Genomic DNA, 22559 nt, shown 5'->3' with positions numbered 1-22559 from the left:
TCAAGAAGGGGAAAATGGATGACCTGGGGAATTACAGACCAGTCAGTCTCATCTGGCAAAAATCTTGGAGCAGATTCTCCTGGAAGAAATGCTAAGGCACATGAAAAACAAGGAGGTGCTTGGTCACAGCCAGCATGGCTTCACTAAGGGGAAATCCTGCCTGACCAATTTGTGGCTTTCTATGATGGGGCTGCGGAACTGATGGACAGGGGCAGAGCAGTTGACGTCACCTACCTGGACTTGTGCAAAGCGTTCGACACTGTCCCACATGACATCCTTGTCTCTGAATTGGAGAGACATCAATTTGATGGGTGGGCCACTCGGTGGATAAAGAACTGGCTGGATGGCCGCACACAAAGAGTTGTGGTCAGTGTCTCAGTGTCCAGCTGGAGACTGGTAATGAGTGGTGTCCCTCAGGGATCAGTGTTGGGACCAGTCTTGTTCAACATCTTTGTTGGTGACATGGACAGTGGGGTTGAGTGCACCCTCAGCAAGTTTGCCTATGACACCAAGCTGTGTGGTTTGGTTGATACGCTGGAGGGAAGGGATGCCATCCAGAGGGACCTTGACACGCTTATGGGGTGAACAGATGCCAACCTTATGAAGTTTAACCATGACAAGTGCAAGGTCCTACACCTGGGTCGGAGCAATCTGAGGCACAGCTACAGGCTGGGCAGAGAAGAGATTCAGGGCAGCCCTGTGGAGAAGGACTTGGGGGTGTTTCAATGTGAAAATGAACATGAGCTATCTTCAGTGTGTGCTCGCAGCCCAGAAAGCCAACCATATCCTGGGCTGCATCAAGAGGAGCGTGACCAGCAGGTCGAAGGATGTGATCCTGCCCCTCTACTCTGCTCTTGTGAGACCTCACTTGGAGTATTGTGTGCAGTTCTGGTGTCCTCAACATAAAAAGGATATGGAACTGTTGGAACAAGTCCAGAGGAGGCCACGAAGATGATGAGGGGACTGGAGCACCTCCTGTATGAAGATAGGCTGAGAAAGTTGGGGTTGTTCAGCCTGGAGAAGAGAAGGCTGCGTGGAGACCTCATAGCAGCATCTGAAGGGGGCCTGTAAGGATGCTGGGGAGGGACTCTTCATTAGGGTCTGTAGTGAAAGGACAAGGGGCAATGAGTTAAAAATTAAACAGGGGAAGTTTAGATAGGATATAAGGAAGAAGTTCTCTCACTGTTAGGGTGGTGAGGCACTGGAATGGGTTGCCCAGGGAAGCTGTGAATGCTCCATCCCTGGCAGTGTTGAAGGCCAGATTGGGCAGAGCCTTGGGTGACATGGTTTAGAGTGTGGTGTCCCTGCCCATGGCACGGGGTTGGAACTTGATGATCCTAAGGTCCTTTCCAGCTTTCCAACCCTAACTATTCTATTATTCTATGATGCTTTAGATTATGGTTCACATTTCTCTGGGGACAAATTGGGTTTTTTTTTTTCTTAGTGAATGAAAGAATAAACAGGAACAATCCCCTCTCCCCTTTCTCCCCCACCTGAAGTTCAAGATAAAAGAGTTACAGGGGATTTTTGTTGGTTGGTTTTTTTTTTTTTCCTTTGAAGTTTTACTCTTTATGCATGCACTAAGCAAAAATGTGTTAGAAGTCCTTATTTTGAACATTAATTGAATGATGTAGTACAATGCATTGAGATACGTGGGCTGAAACAAACCTTTCAGTGGAGACAATGAAAAGGCTGGCAATAGATTGCAACGTTCTCTCCCAGATATATGGGAAGCATTTGATGAGAAGCTTATTGCATGAATATGATAATGAACAGTCAGTGTGGAAACTTGAGTTCTAATCCCAATCAAGTTTTACTTCATTGTTAGCCTCACAATGAAACAAGAATATTTCTTGTATCCTGTATAATGCAGGTCCATGGTTTTCAGCTTGTGAGTTTTTCTAAGGTTCCTGTGAGACCACAGAATGCTTCTGAAGTGACCACTGGACACATGATTGCTGTCTAGAAAATTGTTGAGACAGAAATTTTTAGAGTTCTGCAATGTGAGAAAGGCTGAAATTACTGATATAGATCCTTTCCAAAGCCTTTCTCTGTCTTTCTAATATAGAAACTTTTGGTTCAGGAAGCCTCAGAGCTGCAAAGTACTCAAGAAAGTTACATATTCTTGTAAAACTTTTATTCTTCTGTGGATGTCTTATTTTGGTCAGTGGTAGAAATAGGAAATCGGGCTAAATGGACCTTTCATCTGACGCAGTAGAGCTGTTCATATGAGGTATCTAGGTACTTTACCAGTACAAACTATCATGTATCACTGGGGGCATGAAATGGGGTTATGCTCCAGCTTCAGAAGAGGAGTATAAAATGGAATGTAAAAGAAACTACAGAAGTAGATTATTTTTAATTACTGAATATGTGAAGAAGGAACTTTTGGATGAGGTCAGCGCAGTGCAGAAGCCTGTGAAAAAGAGAATGTGATAATGAGATACATGGGTAGAGGAAGATAAGCAATCTTTTCAGATAGAGTAGGAAGTGGTGAAATGAAGGAAGGGCTATGAGCAAGGGAGGGGCTTACTCTGGGCTTGCTAGGACTTAAAGAGATGAAGTATGAATCATGGTTTTGAAATTAATTATACAGTTAAAGACTTTAACATGAAGTTTTACAAAATGTGTTACCACAGCGAAGTATATTAAGCTGCCAAGGTCATGGCAGTACACTGAGCTGTCACGGTTGCTTACAGGGTGGAAGGAAGTGTGTAAAAATTCTGTTAATAGAAAGTGAAAGGCCATTCAGCTTTGCAAATGTAATAACATATAAAGAATCGGTAACATTAAGTAGACTTCTACAAGGGATGTTCTGCCATATGGACAGAGATAGAGACCACATCTGTGGGGCACGAGTTTCATCATGTTTTGGTCTTTATCATCCTTATTGTGAGAAGCGAGATGCAGACTGCACCAATAAACAGAATCTGGTATGAGCAGCAGTCCTGGGGTTGGGTTTGTTCAGCACTGCAGGTTTGGATTTGTGTAGTTCCAGGTGTGAAAAGTAGCTATTAAGTACAAATCTGGTAGCATGAGGTAAAGTCTTCATTCATTGCTTTGTAGTACTTGGAATAATGCAGTTGGAAAGCTTCTTACATGGAAAAAAGAAGTAAGCCTAAAGCTTTCCTAATCCATTGTACAAGTCTTTTTAAAGCCCTTGTGTTAAATCAGCATTAATTCACACTGAATTTTTTTCAAGGTTGTCAGGGCTTTATTTGAAACTCCCTTGTACATATTTAATGTTTAACAGACCTTGCAAAATGTGAAAGAAGAAGCATGCATTTGTGTTTCAATTTCTGTTCTGAAAAGGAGCTTTACAGTTCAGAGCAGCATGCTAATGTGACTAAAGTTGAGGAGGTTTGGCCTGAAAAAATAGAGTTTTCATATTTGGAGTGTCTTTTACGTAGATTACACACAGACACTGAACTGAGGAAATACTTCTTCATCTGCAGTGTATATTTGAATAAAGCTTTCTAAATGTCATACCACTGGTCCAGGAAGAGAATTTAGACCTCATCTTGAAAAAAATACTGAATTATTAATGTACTGTAATATTTCCAGTCTTGTGAGATAAGTTCTTTAATATTTTATTGAGCAGCTGTCAACATGATAGTCAAAACCACTGAAAGATACGCACACATACTTGAGTATATATATATTTCTATATAATGCACAAAATTATATTTTTTTAATATATAAATAAAATATATTTAAGTATATAGATGCAGTCATATACATGCATATCTATAATAAATTGTAGAAAGTGTTGTATATTACTCCTATACAAATAATACACAATACATCTGTAGTATTTATAAAGGAATGTTCAGAAGAATAATATAGACTGTTTATACATATACACGCACATATGTAAAAATCCCCATTTGATGACCAAAGGAAACTGAAATGACTCTTGATTCAAAGCTATCTTACTGCAAGGCAATGAAAGCAAAGACCAAGTCAAAAGATAAACTGAAAGTTTATTGGGAAGTGTGTCCGAGATACCTAGTAGGCAAAGTTTGGTTTCTCACATGCTGTCAAAGCGCCATGTTACTTAATAATCAAAGGCGTTATTGGTCATATAGTGGAAAGAGCAAACTTAAACCTACCAAAGCAAGCAGGTGAAGTGGAAAGGGGTGTTGATAATGGTGCTAAAGGCTGTGAATAGATCATGGAGTGTACTTCACGAAGTTAAAACAGAAATTTAGTTGCAAGTCCTGATAAAAGAATGATAGACTGGACAGATAATAATTGATCAAAGAAAGCTTAAGATTTCTTGGGATTTAGAGAGATTGAGGTATCAATAGTAATGAAGTGATAAAACGAACAAAGTTCTTGGAGGGTTCTTATCTGCATGTGGCAATTGGAGTATTTATACAAAGACAATGTTACTGAGTTCTGTGTTTTCTTTCTATAAAGCGTCATGGCTTTCTGTGTAACTATCAAAATGGTAATGACAAAGTGACTGTATTCAGCATTCTTTTTCTGATAAGTTTCTGTGTCTGCCTCAGAGGCCTTGTATGGAGAAAGAACTCAAAAGAAGAGCTCACCCAGCGTTCAGTGCTACATGTGAGTTGCAAGTTTCAGTTTGCTTTTGATATATCATATACCTGAGTATAGAATGTGTCTTTGTAAATAAATAAAAGCAAGATAAAGTTTCCTTCTCCTTTGACAGACAAGTCATGTGCATTTTAGCCCTCACAGCTTCAGCACCCTTCAGGAGTGTTGCACAAGATCTCAGGAAGTTAAATAATTAATCCAAACCAGCATTGCTCCACTCAGGAGATTTAGAAGTCAGCTGTGTTTAATTTGAACTATTGGATTATCTTACTGTTAATGAAGTTATTTATACTAACTTACTTTAAAAAGGTGCATTCTTTTAAAAGTTATGTGTATGTTGCATGTTAGATACCAAATATTGCTGCCTACTGTAAGGAATTGGATTTTAACCGTTCTTTCTTCTGTTGACAAGTGTTTCTCTGCTCTTGCAAATCCTGTCTACAGGATCATAGAAAATACAGCTTCTAAAATGTCATCACCCAGCAGCAATTGCCCACACTTGGAATCAGTTGGTGAAATAACAAAAGAGGAGTTGATACAGAAATCTCATGTGAGTTATAGCAGCTTACTTTCTTCCTAACACAGTTAACTCTGGTCACTTATTTCAGCTACATATCTTGTCATATATTATTAGTTCTAAGATGCATTTAAGTGTTAAGCATTGATAAAATATTCTGTACTGGAATAGTGAGGTTTAAATGAAGTGCAGGGAGAATTATGGTCTTGATAAAACTGAAAAAATATTTTTTCAGTACTTAACTTGTCTTTTCCAGCAGTGTTTTCCAGGGCAAGTAATGTTTTAATGAAATGACTAGTTGAAAGAGTTAGCATAACAGCAAGATGAACTTTATTTTCAGACACTGACATAGCAGTTATTTGGAATGTTAGTGTAATACAGTATAACTGACTTGGCTCCAAGTAGAAACTCTAACAAAGAAATTTATGCTTAAGTTTTTGTTGGACAACAGTTCACTTTTTGATGGAGGAGCCACAGTTTGAGCAATTGCCCCTCCCTGAACTCTTGGTTTCCAGCTAGTGTTAATAAATGGAACAATTAAAGATCTTGTAACCCGTTTTAGTAGCTGGGAGGTGTCTCCCTGGTGTTAAATTTCTTTATCTGAAAAGTGTAACAGTGAATTTGCTGCCAAGGGGTATAGCATTTCTCTAATGTTGCATCTTTTTTTGTAAAGCTTTGCAGGTAGTGTTGACTTTCTGCAAACAGAAATACGCAGTTGTTACAAGTTCTATCACTGTCATTTCTTTTTATAATAAATTTATGGGAAAGAACAGTTTTGGTTTTTTTTTTTATTTTAATTTTTTTTATAATAATGTGGTATGATATATGTTTATGCTTTATTTAGAAGAACAATTTTGGGTTTAAAATGAAAACTCAGATCTAAATTGTTAGGAGAAAAATATGCTCATCCTAAGATTATGGAGCAACCCAAAAATTGTGCTGGCTATCAATACATCATTTGTTTTGTCTAAGTTATTCAGCTGGTACTGAGTTTCCAATGTTTTTTCTTGTTTTGTCTAGAAGTTGTGGCTTACTGGTGAAAGTAAATTAAATAATACTTTGCTTGTGTGTGTAACTTTACTAGGGCACTTGTCAGGACTGTAAAGTCAGAGGACCCAACCTTTGGGCATGCTTAGAGGTAAGTTTTTCTTTTCTATAGGAGGATCCTTTTCTAGTAATCTGTAGATTAAGTTGGTAGTATTTTTTTTTTAAAGAAAACAACTATAATGAAGTTCTTTAGTTTCTTCAAGTTATTATTTAAAAGCAAAACGTGTTATGCAGTTCTTTATTTTTGAAGTTACTTACTCTCTGTCAGGTAGCTATTTCTTGTGGTTTAACAATATTGAATAACGTTTAAGGTTTCTTCCTGAATTACGATATTTTTTAGCTCTTTAAAAACCAGAAAAATATTTTTTTTCTCCATGGAGGTAGATCTTAAGAATAATATATTATTCTGGAACAAAGTTTAGTGTACAGAGTTTTTCTGTAAGTCTCTTAGCATCTGTAGTAATAATATGTAGCAATAAATGTTTATTTTTTTGCAGCATAAAAATGCATGCTGACTTTTGTATTCTTAAGCAAAACAAAAAAAACCCAGCTTATTTTAAAACTTGTAGAAGTTTATATAAGCCTTCTTCAAACTTTGTATGATTTTTTTTTTTTACAGTCTTTTCAATGGATATAGTTCTTTAGTTCTTATTGAAATAAGCTTTTGTCTTACGCTTCTTGCTGTCTACAAAACATGTAGTTTTCAGTGTATTAAAAAAAAACCCCAGCTCTGAAAATGTTGCTTCTGATTGATCTGATACCAACAGGAAAATATATAGCTACTTTATTTTGTAAATGTCTCACGAATTCTTCAGACATAAAGCTGTTTCCAGAGACTGAAATTCTGCTCTCATAGGCTTGACTTAATATATTGGCAACTACTGTCTAAGTCCTGTCATGAAGATCTCTAGGCTGAGATGCCAACCTTTAGGTGTATGTATAAGGATTTTTAAAAATCTACTCCATTAGTTTCCTTTCAGTGGATTATGGTAACAGCTAGGAGATCAGATTATATTGCTCGTTTTATCAACAAGACATAGAAATGAAGGAGGAAAGAACCAGTGTTTAATGTGTATTTCTTAGATGTCTTGAAGTTCTTAATTACATATAACTTTCTTGGGAGTAGGAAGAGGTGTTCAGGGATGCATCAACCTGACAGGTGGGGAAACAGTGTGAAGGTTAAAACATGTTTTGTATTTCTCACTTAGAGTTCTTAAACTGTTACTGAAAAACTCAGTTTCATACCAACATTTCCATAGGAGAGTTTTGTAATTGCAGTAGGACACTTAGTGTCATGCTGTGATGTATCTCCTCTTGGATGAATTGGCATCTTGTGTTCACCTTTTTCATTAGAAAAACATGGTGAGATCCCAGCATGTTAATTATCTGTAACTTAACAAATATCTGTGATTATTTAATATAGAAAATTGACTGTGTTCAGCTGCTATTTGATTGTATAAATTAACATGCTTAATTATACAGATAACATGCTGTACCCTCCTATCTGATTGTCTTGACTCATGCAAATGAGGAATTAATGAAAATTGCTTGAAGATTGGCAGCTGCAAGATTCCACACTCAACTCAGCCAAATATTTTTTGCAATTAGCACAATTAAAATCAACAATTATTTTGCACGTTATAATTAGAATGTAGTAAGTACTTAACCATATAGTGCTGCAAAACGTATATAAAGGTGAAAAAACTAATAAATTGTGAAGTAATACTTTGAAATATAGGCACTGCAGATAGGGGCATACAGGCATGTTTGTATGAATGTGTCATGCTTGAGACTGTTGCAATTCAGTATTTTAGACACTGGGCTAACTTTATATTTTCTGTAACTGTCTCTATCAAATCATGAATTGTAACAAATACATGTTGACTTTAATATGAATAAATACATCAAAATGGGCAAAAAATTATATTCCAAACACATTAAACATCTAACACTGCCCCCCAGTGAGAGAAGTTGAGTTAAATCTTGCAGCATTCTTAGTTGCTTTAGGTGATACTTAACACTTAGTGTGCATGTCTCTTGATTTGTATAGGATTCTGCAAGTTTGAAATACGAATGAATTTTTTAAAAGGTTTGGCAGTGTATTCCTGTTCTGTTAACCTGTTTGACAACACTTTTTAATTCTGTGTATTTCCTCATATCTTACTCAACAGAACAGATGTACATATGTTGGCTGTGGTGAATCCTATGTTGATCACAGTACTACCCATTCCCAGGTATGTACATTGGTTAGTAATACAGTTACTTGAAGCAGTGAAGTTAGAAGAACTTTTTTACTCATTTTGGTGAAGTCAATAACCTGTGTTAATGTAACTGGAAGCTTGATTTGTTATGAATGTTGTTCATCTATAAAAGCAGGTCTTGCTAATGTTAGGAATATGTGAGGTTACAGTCTTTTTTGCAGCTGCGTTATTATGTAGTTCTGACATTGTACTCTGTAAAAGAACATGATGAAAATTAAAAGAGCAGCAACAATTAGTGATGATTTTCAAGATGCATAGGCAAAAGATTTCTTGAGTACTTCCACTTATATGAAGTATTTCACTATTCAGTCTAACTTTTTACAGTTGTGGCTGCCTGATAGAAGGCTGTTGGATTAATGAAGAGCTGAATAGGTGTAATGAAGTATAAATTACCAGAAACAGGTGCTTTGTTTCTGTGTTATGTTCCCTGTTCCAGTGGCTACAGATGAAGAAACTGTAGACTGAGCCAGGCATGTCCTTTCCAGCTATTCCATGTTTTTTTTTGATCCAGCTTAGTAGAAGCAGTGGAGTGTGTGCAGTAAGTTCCCCAGCATGTCAAATTCTGGCAAGGTTGGACAGCTTGAGTGCATCTGTTTGGGTCTTAAACTCACTGTCTGTTCTGTGCGCACACATGTACAAGCAAAACATTTGCCAAAATGAAGCAAAGGAGATGTATCATTCTCTCTTAACAAATATACTGAGGACAGAAGGATGGCAGTTTTATTAACGTGTCATTTCACAATTGCTGACTTTCCAATTAAATTAAATTCTTACTTCTACTTTACAGTTTGTTGATTGGAAAATACATCTAAGGTTCCACACTGAGCAGTTTTTGGTCCCTAAAAATGCTAACACTCCACCCCTTGAATATGAAAATGAACAAATGGTATATATCAGGGATTTACCAGAAATATGTTTTATGTCTGCATTGTACCACCACTCCTGATTTTTCCCCAGGCAAGGCCATGAGAGGAGTACGTTTTTGTACTAATAAATAGCGCATTAATGTAAATCTATCTAAATAATATCTTTTTTTTAGCCAACTGTTTAAGCTGAATTACAGTTCTAAGGCTTTTACAATAGATACATATATGAGCTGCTTGTAGTTCAGTTGTAGAACAGATGGTCCCTGATTTTCTTGCTTACAATTTTATACCTCTTGGCTTCCTACAGTATTTTATTCCTGTTTTACATGCTGTTTTAGAATGTTACTTACTTGCCATGTAAGAAAGGGCTTAAGTAGTTTTCTTGCTGTTAATGACATCCTTTTCTTGATTATCTTGTTACTTAATTTCTGAACAGTGAGCCCTCTTCTGGGTTGCCTCACTCCCCCAGTAAACAGTTCAGTAAACTCATGAGAGAAACAGGGTTGACATGAATCAGTTCATTGTGCCCACTTCAAGAAAATTAATAAGCTGTTGCTCTGAAGACTTGTAATTATTTGTGCAGCTGAAGCTGCAGAATCAAGTATATTCTCATTATCAAAATTGTCTGAGATGTTGATGTAGTCTGATGGTTTTTAGTAGGGTGAGGGCTACTTATTGAAATTGTAGCCCACAGTTTATATTAAAAATACTGTTCTTGTACAAGGCCTTATAAAATGAGGGGAGGAGAAACTTGGGCATCCTGCAGCAGTCGCAATATTTTCCTAATTTCTAGCAAATCCCTCGTCGTCTTTAAATCTGGCTGATGCTGATATATAAAGAAGAAATACAGAAAGGATTGATGGAAATATTTGGAGAATGTTAGCAACTGAGTACACAGTCTTACAGTAAGCAGAGAAGTTAAAAAAGAAAGGTGAAAATTAGAACAATAAAAATATTCTCCCATCTGTCAAATTTTTATATTGCTTCACAGTCTGAAGCTGTCAACAAATAACTGATTCTAGAATATATGTTTTGATATGAGCACCTGGTACTGTAATTCAACTAAAATTCTTATCTTACTGTTCTGATTGATTGTTAAATAGCTTGGATTTTCTACAGCAAACCTGTAGAAACAAATACTGCCCTTATTGTAGAGGAGGCAGCTGCCATTATGACCAATAGGAGACATTCCTGGAAAACTGGTTTGTTGTGAATTGTAATGTTTCTGACAATAGGCTTTCTTCTTATTTTTGTAATTACACAGAGGCATGTCAGATATTACAGTGGCTCTAGATTCTGACTGTGGCTTGTTGCTAATTAGTGACTTGTACTAAAAATGAGTGTTGGAGAGTTTGTGCTACAATTTCAGTAATTGCTGTTTTTTAATATTCTAACATATTTGTTTCATTGTTGAAAGACGTAGAATTTTAATACTTCTAGCTTGCATGTATCAGTGTTTAATTATTCTAGATTTCTGAATCATAGTTTTGATTTTTTGTTCTGTTTTAGGAGACAAAACACTGTCTAACTGTCAACCTTACTACACTCCGTGTTTGGTGTTATGCCTGTAGTAAGGAAGTATTCCTGGATAGAAAATTAGGATCTCATTCTCCTCTACCAAATGCAAGACTGTCTCACCAGGCGCAAGAAAATAGTGTGCAGGTATTTTTTATTCCAGTGAAACAAAAGCACTTGTAGATTTGCATTAAGCATTGTGTCTTCTTCCAAATGAGACGCTGACTTTTCCTCCTTTCTTGTGGATGAACTTCTATTAATTTGTATTTTCATAAAATTTCTTTAAAAAGACAGTGCCCAGCTTCTATGTTCTGCCTCTGTGTACTGCATGCTTCCTAAAAGTGCTTTTCTCATCTTATTGTCTAATAGTTTGTAATCTACATTAAACTGTAAGGTACAGAAAAAGCATAGGGTTAAAATTAAGGTCACAAGATTGGAACAGTTCACCTGTGCTTCCTCATTTCCACCTCTTGAAAATATTATTTCCAGAAGTCACTAGACTAATTGCTGGCTAACTTTCAAGGAGCAACAAAATGCTTTCGTAAGTGTTTATGGATACTTGCCTAAGATACAAATTCATTCATACAACCAGAGTATTTTTAGTGAAATATATGCTAATTGTTAATCTGATTCAGCTAGTCATGTGAGACACTTAAAGGGATTCCTGTAGCTTAGTTTCTGAGGTTTAAACATGTCTGTTCTTTATTTTTGAGAAATGACTGAAAAGGTGTTGATTTTTGTGTATGTATATGTGTGTGGGAGAGTTTTTCTGGTGCAGTGGTATACACAAAACCACTCCTGAATAGTCAGGAATTTAACTACTATGCAGGAATTTACTAAGAAGGCAATAGTAACCTGGGTATATTCTATATGTGCGTGTAATTTCGATGTAGAATGACAAATATATTGTGTTAGATACATGTGGAAAAATATGTATCAAACTAGAAATTAGGAGAATGCTGTTAGTGTTCTGTGGCACTAGAACAGTGCCAAGAAGAAAAATGCGTCCAATATCAGGGGTGTTCAAATTAATTGAGTAAAACACAGGCTTAAGATTGTACTGTCTTAGATGATTATGGCGTCAAAGGCAAGACTTTATAAAAAGTGCTTAGCTGCTTCTAACTACACATTTATTAACATTTAACATAGTAACTGATGAGTAAAATAATGAATAAAGGATTAGGTAGTATTGGAGACAAGTTAAAGGAAAAAAAATTAGCAAAGCAGACATACAGAGAGTGCTTTGAAACATGCTGTTCGCTTGTCTTGTTCTCCGATTTCAACAGTGTTTAGGTTTGACTGTTATTTTGTTACCTTCTAGTTCCACTAGTCTTTACTAGCATTGACGCTGTTCACTCTGGTAATATATTTTGTAGAAAAGCGCTGTCATGGAGATAGTTATGCTGCAATTTCTTAAATGTAAATGTTATAACGCAAATTATCTGGAAAAAAAGGTGTTATTTCTCTATTGCATATTTAATGGACTTATATAAAAATTACAGGTGACAGTTAAAACTGACCTAGCTATGAGTACAGTACTTCTAAAATTGTTTTGCTTGAGCTATGGAAGAGGTACCATGATGCACAGACTAGGGCTGGACAGAAAGATGGGCAGGTTTTCAATGTGTGTAGAAGGGGTATCCTTTAATATTTTCACTTTTAAGTTTAGTATTTAATATGAATGTTATCTGATAATTTTCTCATAAAATGCCACCAGCTCATTTGGAATAGTTCTATTAGAATATTATTTTTTTTAATATCTGTTGTCCAGAATTTCTGGTGACTTGATATAAAGCTGCCTTCAGAAGTCTGAACTTCTGTTATACTTAACGTATTCTAATCTTCCAAGGAAATGGGTATAATATACAGAAAAAAAATCAGTAAAACTTATAAAGTCTGTCAAACATTTTGTTTAGAATTTTTATTGATGTGCTCAAGAAGAGCTTATCATGCAGATGTCTGCCTGCCTAATACTTTGTTCTTCTGTTTGTACATTTAGCTTCCAGTGGTTTCATTTGTCTTCCTTAAATGTAGTGAGCCATCTGGTGGCACATCAAAATCATATACACTAACTTTTATGTGATGATTGCTGTATTAGCTTTTCAGTGCTGGCTTACTGTATGTAACTGAAGGGAAAGAAATACTATAATTTGCTTTGTTTTGACTCTTCAGCTGTTGGCATAAAATCGTGCCGTGTTGTCACTGCTAATCTGAAAACAAAAGTGTGTGGTTTTCTTTACTAAACTTTCTCAGGATAGCTGTGAAATCCTATTATGTGCAGTGAGGTTTCAAAATGCATTCACGTAACTTTCAGTTCCTAGATTTGTTGATGAAATCATATGTAAGCTTAATTAAGAGGAAAATTGATAAATTCAAGTAAATATACTTTTCTTCTTTTTTTCCTCATAAGGATTTTAAAATACCTAGTAATCCCACACTGAAGATTCCACTAGCAGCTGTATTTGATGACTTGGATATAGAAGTGGAAGAAGATGAGTTAAAGACTAGAGGTAATAAAAGCAAAATCCAGTGCTTTATTGACCTTTCTTGTGTTTATATATCTCCAAGTCTTTTCTCCAGTTATATATTAGCTCTCTTCTAATTGGAAGCAATCTTCACTTACTTTCAGAACAGAGGCTGCAGTGATAAGTGCAGTGCACCTGAGCAAGCAGCAACAAAACAAAAATGCATGTTGGAGTAATTTTCAGTGTAGCTGGTGTTCTAGCTACACCGGTGAAAGTAGTTTTTTATAAAGTATTTTTATTTTATAAAACATATAAAATGTTTTCTCTTTTCCTAAAAGGTTCTTGATTTGAATGCTGTCCTGCGTTTTGCTAACCCTTTTCTGAGACTGTAGTATCCCGGTATGGGTTTCTTGAGTTTTTTATTTGGGGGGTTTTTTTGTGGTTTTTTTGGGTTTGTGGTTTTTAGGTTGGGGTTTTTTTGTTGTTTGTTTGGGGTTTTTTTTCCCCTTTTCCTTTCAGTAATGGATTTTATGCACTGCCAAACTTCCTGGTATAAAATGTTACCCCACCCTAATATTAAACTGTTGTAAAGATGAAAATGAGAGTGGATGAAACCCTGAGCAGTGAAGCCTTAATTTCTTAATTCGTAAGAGAGCATAATTATTATTTCTTATGTCTCAGATTTTTATTGATTGTTTTACAAAGGATATGTGCATTTGTTTAACCTATTGAACTGTTTTTATCTCAGCCCACAAGTGTTCTCATTTTTACTGTTACGATTTTCTCCCCTATCCTACTATGGGGGAATGAGCAAACAGCTGTGTGGTGCTTAATAGCTGGCTGTGGTTAAACCACAGCAATGGATCTTGTTTCTCCTTTACTTATCTACTACCAGCTTTACCTCTCCTAAGCCTGCTGGTATTGGCCAGAAAAAACCTACTTTGCCCCTTCTGTTGTCTGGCACGGTCTTTCTCAGTATGTCACCACCCCACTAATTTGCCATCTGCTCTTAGATCATTAAACCATGTGTTTTATTCCCAGATAGTTTCTCCTACCAGTGTGCGTATATTGTATATCTTCTTGTCCTATTAATATTTTGGGGAATGTAACTTGTATAGAAGTAATTCACAAGTAGAATTGCATCGATGTTCCCAGTAATATTGGTGTGACTGTGTTAACACATTCTTCAAATTAAAGGAAAAAGATTCTTTAGCTCATTTTTAACTTTGTTCTTAGAATTTTTTTTTAAATGCTTTTTATGAAGCAAACATTAGAATATACCTTTGCAAGAAAAGAAGTCTTCAAAAACTTTACTTGCAACACAGCAGGCTGGAGAACTGCAGTGAGAATGTGCTTCTGATCTATCTTCTGCTGTTAAGTAAAATAAAAAAATCCTGTAACTGTTCTTACTTTCCAGTTTCAGTAAGAATGACCATCCTTTTTGTAGCAGAAATCAGAAGGGGCATAATGCAAGTTCAAATGTAAGAAGCATGACTGTATTTCCATTCAGACAGATAGAAGAATCTTTTAAAACTTAATTTTCAAGTTTTGTGCATTAGAAAATTCAGATGAAGTAATCAAACTGGTTTATAGATGTAGAAGATTTGTCTTACAATGTTTTATTTTTCTGCAATGGACTCAAATGATTGGGGTAGGTCCTATACTTCAAGAATTGCATAGAACCAGTGGTGTTGACTGCTGAATATATTGTTTTCCAGTCTTATTGATTCTTTGCTTATAAATGTAACGTTTTCTCATACAAAAGCAATTTTATTTTAAAACAAACATTATTTAAACACCTCAGTTGCTACAAATAGCAAGCATTTCAGTGTCATTTAATTGAGATCATATAATAATTATGACTTGTTTAAATAGCCTCTCCTCAAATATTTAGAGAGTGTTTTCCATGACTCCATAATCACTGCAAGAATATACATGAACTGTATCTTTTATGTGTGTGGAAAAACTACATGAGTGTGACAGTAAAGAAAGTAAACAATCTGGGCTTGAAAAGAAATTCTGTGGGAAAGGCTAAATTGAGCAGTCTGTTTTGGAGTACGGGTATATAATTGGCATAGAAAAGGACTGAGTCTAGGTAATTCTGATTCTGGAATAATCACATAGTAGGTTTTGAACGTTTAGTGTAATCTGACTACTCGCATGAACTAGAGACAGAAGAATTAAATCTTTCTTGAGAAGCTTTTCGTAGTATGGCTACGAATGAAGCATAGCAACAGTTTTATTGAACAGGTAAATCATGAACTTCAAGTAAAACATAAATATTGATAAATGTTTTAAATTGCAATCTGCAGCTGTCATAAAACATCAAAAGTTAGTAAGATGAAATACAATCTACTTGTCTGAAGTGCTTTAGTCAACCAAAATCAAAACACTGAATTACTAATTGTATTTAGATTAGTGTTCCTTTAGGAGTCCTATGTTTCTTTTAGTTACAACTCTACATTATAATTGGCATCAGAAGTGTTACATAAGTATTTTAATTAGTACATATTTTCTAGGAGGTGTTTTACTTAATATGTATTGGATTAACGGACTTGCTGAATGTTCATTCCGTTTCTCAGGTCTAACAGGATTAAAAAATATTGGAAACACTTGTTACATGAATGCAGCTTTACAAGCTCTTTCCAACTGGTAAGGAAAATTATTGTAAATGCATTTTTTTTTTGCTTACTCATGCATTTGGTAAGGATGGACTTAATGAATTTGAAGGGCTGCACTACTATGGAAGAATACATGTATTTGTTAAATCTCAGTCATATCCTACAAACAATTGTGTTACTTACTGATAGGGGAAAAAAAAACAACCTTATGGCATATGAGTTGCTCAGCTTTTTCCCTGTTCCATTATAGTTCTTCACTGTCCTAAATAAAAAATATATGCAGTTCTACAAATAAGAAGAAAATCTGGTAAAAGCTTGGGTTTTCTTTTCTGTTAGAGAAGAAGTCAAAGCAGATGCATAAACATAAATACTAATTAAAAAAAGAGAGGCATGTTAAGATCAAAAGTCCAAATTCAGTCCTTACAAACAATACATCTGGGACACTCTGTACTAAATAATCTCAGGAACTGCTAGAATGCAAAATCTTGTCATCCCATGAGGGTACCAGACAAGCTCATGAAGGAGAATTCTACCAAAGCTGAAGATATAAAAACACTAGAAATGGTTAGGCAAGGACAGTACTTTAGTATATATCATAAATACTTACTTTGTTCATTTGCTTTTGGCTGAAATCCATGACAGGACCCGGGGCTAAGTAGACCTCACTGAGATCCTTAGTTGAGGGAGAGGAGAACTAAAGAAAATCTCTTTAGAAGGTAAAAAAGTAGACAAGGCATCTAATAATGAGACAATTATTTAGCTGAGAAATTCCAAAATTTGCAGTTATTCTAGGAAATTTCTTTTCTTGGATGAAAATAGGTCCCATTTATTTGATGGGCTGTGACTTCAAAATGGGATTGAAGGGAATAGAGAGGCTATGTGAGTTGGCAAAACTGTATGAAGTAAACGGATAAATCATTTAAGTATAAATTACTGACCTACAAACATAGAATCATCATAGAATCATAGAACAGTTTGGGTTGGAAGGGTCCTTAAAGCTCATCTAGTTCCACACTCCTGCCATGGGCAGGGTCACCTTCCACTAGACCAGGTTGCTCAAAGCACCATCCAACCTGCCAGGGATGGGGCAGCCACAGCTTCTCTGGGCAACCTGTACCAGTGCCTCAGCACCCTCACAGGGAAGAACTTCTTCCAAATATCTAATCTAAATCTACCTTCTTTCAATTTTAAACCATTCCCGCTTGTCTTATCTCTATATGCCCTTGTAAGAAAAACATCCCTCTCCAACTTTCTTGTAGATCCTCTTTAGGTAAAGGAAGGGCTGCTTTGAGGTCTCCCTTTAGCTTTCTGTTCTCCAGGCTGAACAATCCCAGCTCTCTTGCCTGTATTTCTGGGAGAGGTGCTCCAGCCCACTCCTTGTCTTTGTGGCTGTCCTCTGGATTCATTCTAATAAGTCCACATCCTGGTTATGTGGGGCCTCAGATCTGAACACATTACTTCAGATGGGGTTCTCATGGAGGCAGAGTAGACAGGGAAAATCACCTTGCATTTGAATCCCACAGTTCTGGTGCTTTAACAAATGTCAGTATGTGTTTGAGGAGTAGTGTTGCTGTATTGCTGAAGTTGTCCTACTAGGAAATGTTTGGTTGTAACATTTAAGGATGTAGGAAATGGAATTGTTCAATTACAATAATATTACACTTTTTTTCCCAATGATCTTATGTGAAATGCAGATTTTATCTTGTATTTTAACAACCTGAAAAAAACCCACCCTATTTTCTTCTTTTTAATCAGTCCACCTTTGACACACTTTTTTCTTGACTGTGGAGGCTTAGCCCGGACAGATAAGAAACCAGCAATTTGTAAAAGTTACCTCAAGCTGATGACAGAACTCTGGCACAAAAGCAGGTATTGTATCCTTTTGGGGTTTAAATGGTTATAAATAAACTCCAGAGTCAGGACAGATTAATGCATCCTTCACAGGGTTCTAATTTTGATTCTGTATCACCAAATTACTCTTACAAATTAAGGAAGGAGAGACTGAGTTGCAGGATTAAAACACTCCTTATAACCTGTTTGTGTCCATAGCTACCAAAGATAGTACAAATAATTGATGTCCATTCTCCTAGTAAGGAAGTTCTAAGAAGAAGTAGATGATAAACACTATGCAAAGTAGTATTAAGCTTTCAAAAAATGTTTATATGTACCAGAAATATATCTAAAATGTTCAACTACTTTATCTCTGTGTTCTTCATTCAGTTTCAATGTTTTATCAATTTCTAATATTTCTTTATATGGAATTTCTGTTATATCTGCCTAAGAAAATACTTCAAAATACAAGTACAAAGATAAAGAAACAGTAATTGTGCATAGTGCCAAGTGTATGCCTGATCTGTCATCTAATTGTCTAGTAAGAAATGTGGCCTAAAAGGCTTGGCACAGTCTCTATTTCTGTTAGATGACAGATGTAAAAAAAAACAAAACAACAAACCCGTATAGTTAATAATTCAATACCAGTATTATATTGGTTAAGATTAATACTGCTAGTGTTATACATGTTACAGTTCAGTCGCAGGCAAAATTATGATCCCAGTAAAGATAGAATGTTCCATTTAAATGCTTGCTTTTTTATATATACTTACATATTTAAAACTTTTTATTTCTTTAGACCTGGTTCTGTTGTTCCTACTGGTTTATTTCAAGGAATTAAAACTGTTAATCCTACATTTCGAGGCTACTCTCAACAGGTAAAACTTTCTGATCTAAAATCTGCCTAAGCTGTAAAATTCTCTCTTATTTTGAAATCTAATGCTTGAGATACCATGCTTCCTTTATTTGTTAAAAGCAATAGCAACATAAACTTTACTTTATATGCTTAAAATGTAGACCATCTGAAATGGAAAATGGAACCAGCAGCAGTTAAGTCAGGTTTTATGTTCATTGATATCAAATCCTTTAAAGGCCTTCAGCTTCTGAGAATAACTCATGTCCCAGAAAACAAAATAAAGGTGTTTAAAAATAAAAAAAGGATATAATAGATTTTTAGTATTTGTCACCAGTTATGGTTTCTTTTAAATCCAAGTACACAGTATCCAGTTTTTATTTATTATATTTAAAAAAAACAAACGCACTCCTCTGTGTTTCGTAAGCGGTATTGTAGGAACTCAGGTCCGCAACTTGCTAAATAGGTATGGATTGTTATATAGTAAAGCATTCTTCAATTATCCTTCAGTATCTTGCTGCATTCATACATTTTGCAGTACTTCGTTAAAAGCTTTTTGGCTAGAGGAAGAATTTAAACTCTGTAATTAGAAAAGCTTACTAAGATCTTCCAGGAATCTGCTGTTGTTAAAGGAATTCTGCTAGCATGTTTCATATTTTTGAAGTGGAGGATTAGAACACATTTTAATGTTCAAATACTGCATGTAGCTGTAAAGTAAATGTTTAAATAGTAATCTCAGCGGGATTTAGTTTACTCATGGGCTTCTGAAGAGCCACGTGAATTTCTGGAAAAGCAGAAAATCAATCCTGATAACTGAAAAGAAGCTGTATTGAAACTTGGTTCTCACAGCTTTGAACACTGAGAATGTGTTTTTCCATGCAGAGCAACACATAGTGAGAACCCTTTTAGGTTCTGCCTGGATCACACTTCAGTTGTATGTTTAGTATGTTTCATGGCAACAATTAAAACAAAGCAAGTCTTTCATGACCAACATTCTCCTGTTGCCCAGCCTCACAAATTGGGCAGCCAGTTGGGCAGCCAAATCCAATCTTCAGGCAGAAAAAGGAATTCTTTTGCTCAGTGAAGAATGTTTATCAGTTAAGCTGTGTCTTAAGGCTTGAGTCTCTTTTTCTGTGTAAAAGTATTACTAGCAAATAGGCGTATTAGGTTTTTGGTTTGTTTGTGGTTTTTTTCATTACTCAAAACCGGAAACTGAATCTGATAGTTCTAGTTTTTGAGAAAAAGAATGTTTTCTAGTCTGCAGTTGTGAGCTTAGTAAGTAATTGGTGTGTTGGATGATGATGTTGAGCAGCAGAAATTATTGTTATGAACAACCAAAATACAGAAAGGAAAACAGAAGAAAGTAGAAGCAGTATTAGTTGCCAAGCAGAGGCTATTGTTTTCTCCCACGCTTGTTTTATTAGATATTCTCTATTGCCAGGAACCAAGCTGCTACGTGGATTGTTGAAATTTGGTGCCTCTTAAGATACTTCAAAAAACACAGATTAGGCTTGTAGTAAATCTTCACAGCTCTTTGTGGAAATACTGATAGTTGGGGAGTCTTGTCCAGGCTTGAGAAGAAGAATTAAAATCTTGTTGCCAGTGTGATGCAATTGGAAAGACAGGATAAGTACAACATAACACTTCTTAATAAAGTCCTGCCATGCCCAGTGAAAACAAGGCTCAGATTGCTTTGCTGAAGATGCTGTGTAAGGTTTTAAAAAAACTGTCCTGAAAACATTCTGTTACCAGCAGAGCTGGGATCTGTCCACAATGTTGGTAGTTGCTTGAGTTACACTTGTTGTTGAAGTAAGCTTTTTGGGAATAGAAGTGTTTTGGAGGAAACTCATAAGATTACATGCAGGAAGTGGACACAGGAAACAAATACATGATCTGGAAATGAAATTTCTTTTGAACTTTAAACCTGAGACAGAGGCATTTAACTTACTGTTCTTTAACAGCCAGCTGCAGCTTTTGGTTTAGTTACCTGTATCTTTTCCTGATATGACTTTAATTTCTTCCAAACATAATGCAATAATATCATAAAACCTGTTTAAATCCTAGGATGCACAAGAATTTTTGCGTTGTCTAATGGATTTGCTTCATGAAGAACTTAAAGAACCAGTTGTAGAACTGGAAGATGTCCAGCCTACAAGTGTTGAAGACAGTATGGAAGAAGACAAGAGCCAGTCAGATGTAGGCTTTCAGCCCTGTGAATCCTGTGGTACCTGTGATAAAACAGAAAATGACACTATTTTCAAACCTGTCTTAGAGGATCCTGCAGAGACAACCATGTTAATTCAGGATGATGATAACAACTCAGTCACATCCAAAGACTGGCAGAAAGAAAAAATACCAAGTAACAAGCTTAAACGAGCAAATTCTATAGAAGACTTTGAAAAAGACACAAATACTGCTTCAGAGACTACTGAATTCTTAAATAATCAAGGAACTGTTAAAGTACAGATACACAGCAGATTCTCAGGTAATACATTACTAATGTGCAATTGAAATAGTCAAATTCTTAGCCAGAATATCTGTGTGAGTGGAAAAGGGTTGTAGAACAAATAGTGTAGAGAGGTACAGGTCAAATAGGGTAGGTTGATTGGCTTTAGGCAATGCACCTTCCTTATTTACTTTTCAGTTCAGGTGTTCTGGATTCAACTTGAATTTCCTTGAAAAACTAAGCATTTGTGCTGGATAAGGTTTCAGATAACCCAGAAGATGGGGGGGGGTTTGGATTTTCTTAATTTAAAACATATGTGACTTGAAATGGTGCTGCATTCGTAAATGTCCTGTGACCTGACAGTGCAGTTAAATTAATTGCGTGACCATTGTGTCTGTTCATTCTGCATTACCTTTTTAAGTAGAATCTATGAAATAATGCTAATATTTATTGCAGAATACATCAGTGATGTCCACATGAATGATATATCTGCAGCTCAAACCCCATCATCAAATGAAGGGACGAACACCCGCTTATCAAACAGTCCACCAAAATCATTCTCATCATGCTCTTCATTGGCACCAGTCCACAAAAAAGGTACAGGCTCTTTATTTTCTCCCCCCGGTACTGAATTGCTCTGTATTACAGTTTTCATTTTGTTGTTTCTTCTGTCTTGCAAACCAATGCAGTGCTTTTTCTTCAGGATTTTTTAATCCCCTATCCATACTGGGGAGAGGGACCATTATGTAAACTGGACATACAATAAGACTCCCTTCCGTAGAATTCTGATTCTTTCAAAGCATGCTTGAGCAGTATCTGCCTCTGCTCTGTGAAGATGAAATAGTATTTTGAGAAAACTTTCTCAACAGCTCTAGTTTGGAAAGAGGGGAAATGTATGAGAAGTTAGTTAGAAAGATAATTCAATTTCCTGTCACTATTTCCATGGCTCACTGCTTGTTACTGGCTGTTAGCATTTTGACAGACTTTGACTCCTACAAGACTTTTCCGTTATCTCCTGGGTAGTATTCAGACTCCAAAAGAGGTTTTGTGGCCTTCATTTTAGCATACCATGCTGGTAATTTATAGAGCCCAAGAGACTGCTTTGGTGTGTTTACCTAATTAGTAGTGGATTTGGGTGTGGAGAGGGCGCATATGTTATGCTTGGAGGTTTTTTTTTCTTATTTTTTAATAAGCTGCTGTTAGACTGGAATCTAGTAGTAAGTTGGGTCTACTTCAACCCTGTCGCTGTCACCAGTGTTGTGATACAATAAGCTTGTGTATGTGGTTTTCATCCCAACATGGTTAAAACTTGTGGGAAGATGTGATCAAATTAAATGTCAGAATGTGACATTTAAAGTTTATACCTTGGGGGATTCTTGCCAAGATGAATCTCTTAGCAGGAAGCTGTAGATTTCAAGACTGGCAGTCTGAGTTTTACTTAAACTGAGGCAAAATTTCCCTGTATTTTTCCACCATAAACAGCTTGAGGAACCTACATGAATTGCCTGGTACTAGCAGTAATCTGCTTGTGTAATTTCTAAGAAATATTTAGTAAACAGAAAATAGGGCTTGGTT

General features: G+C 36.0%; 1 protein-coding gene across 3 annotated transcripts in view; it reads left to right on the top strand.

Annotated features, from left to right (window-relative positions):
- USP33 (ubiquitin specific peptidase 33) overlaps positions 1–22559 on the top strand; it is a gene marked incomplete at its 3' end in the record, with an annotated part of 49024 nt that overhangs the window by 5498 nt on the left and 20967 nt on the right. For all 3 annotated transcript variants that reach the window (XM_080622482.1, XM_080622481.1, XM_080622483.1), the window contains exons 2-12: positions 4515–4572; positions 5008–5113; positions 6165–6218; positions 8299–8361; positions 10764–10916; positions 13180–13279; positions 15817–15886; positions 17611–17724; positions 18485–18563; positions 20603–21023; positions 21441–21581. In XM_080622482.1, the coding sequence (XP_080478608.1) occupies positions 4571–4572; positions 5008–5113; positions 6165–6218; positions 8299–8361; positions 10764–10916; positions 13180–13279; positions 15817–15886; positions 17611–17724; positions 18485–18563; positions 20603–21023; positions 21441–21581 (1303 nt within the window). In that variant the 5' untranslated portion in view covers positions 4515–4570. The remainder of the gene's footprint in view (positions 1–4514; positions 4573–5007; positions 5114–6164; positions 6219–8298; positions 8362–10763; positions 10917–13179; positions 13280–15816; positions 15887–17610; positions 17725–18484; positions 18564–20602; positions 21024–21440; positions 21582–22559) is intronic.

Source organism: Psittacula echo (genome assembly GCF_963264785.1).
Source record: "Psittacula echo genome assembly, chromosome: 7".
NCBI classification, from domain to species: Eukaryota; Metazoa; Chordata; class Aves; order Psittaciformes; family Psittacidae; genus Psittacula; species Psittacula echo.
The sequence above is the reverse complement of the archived record's forward strand: the minus strand, read 5'-3'. Positions and strand labels throughout refer to the sequence as shown.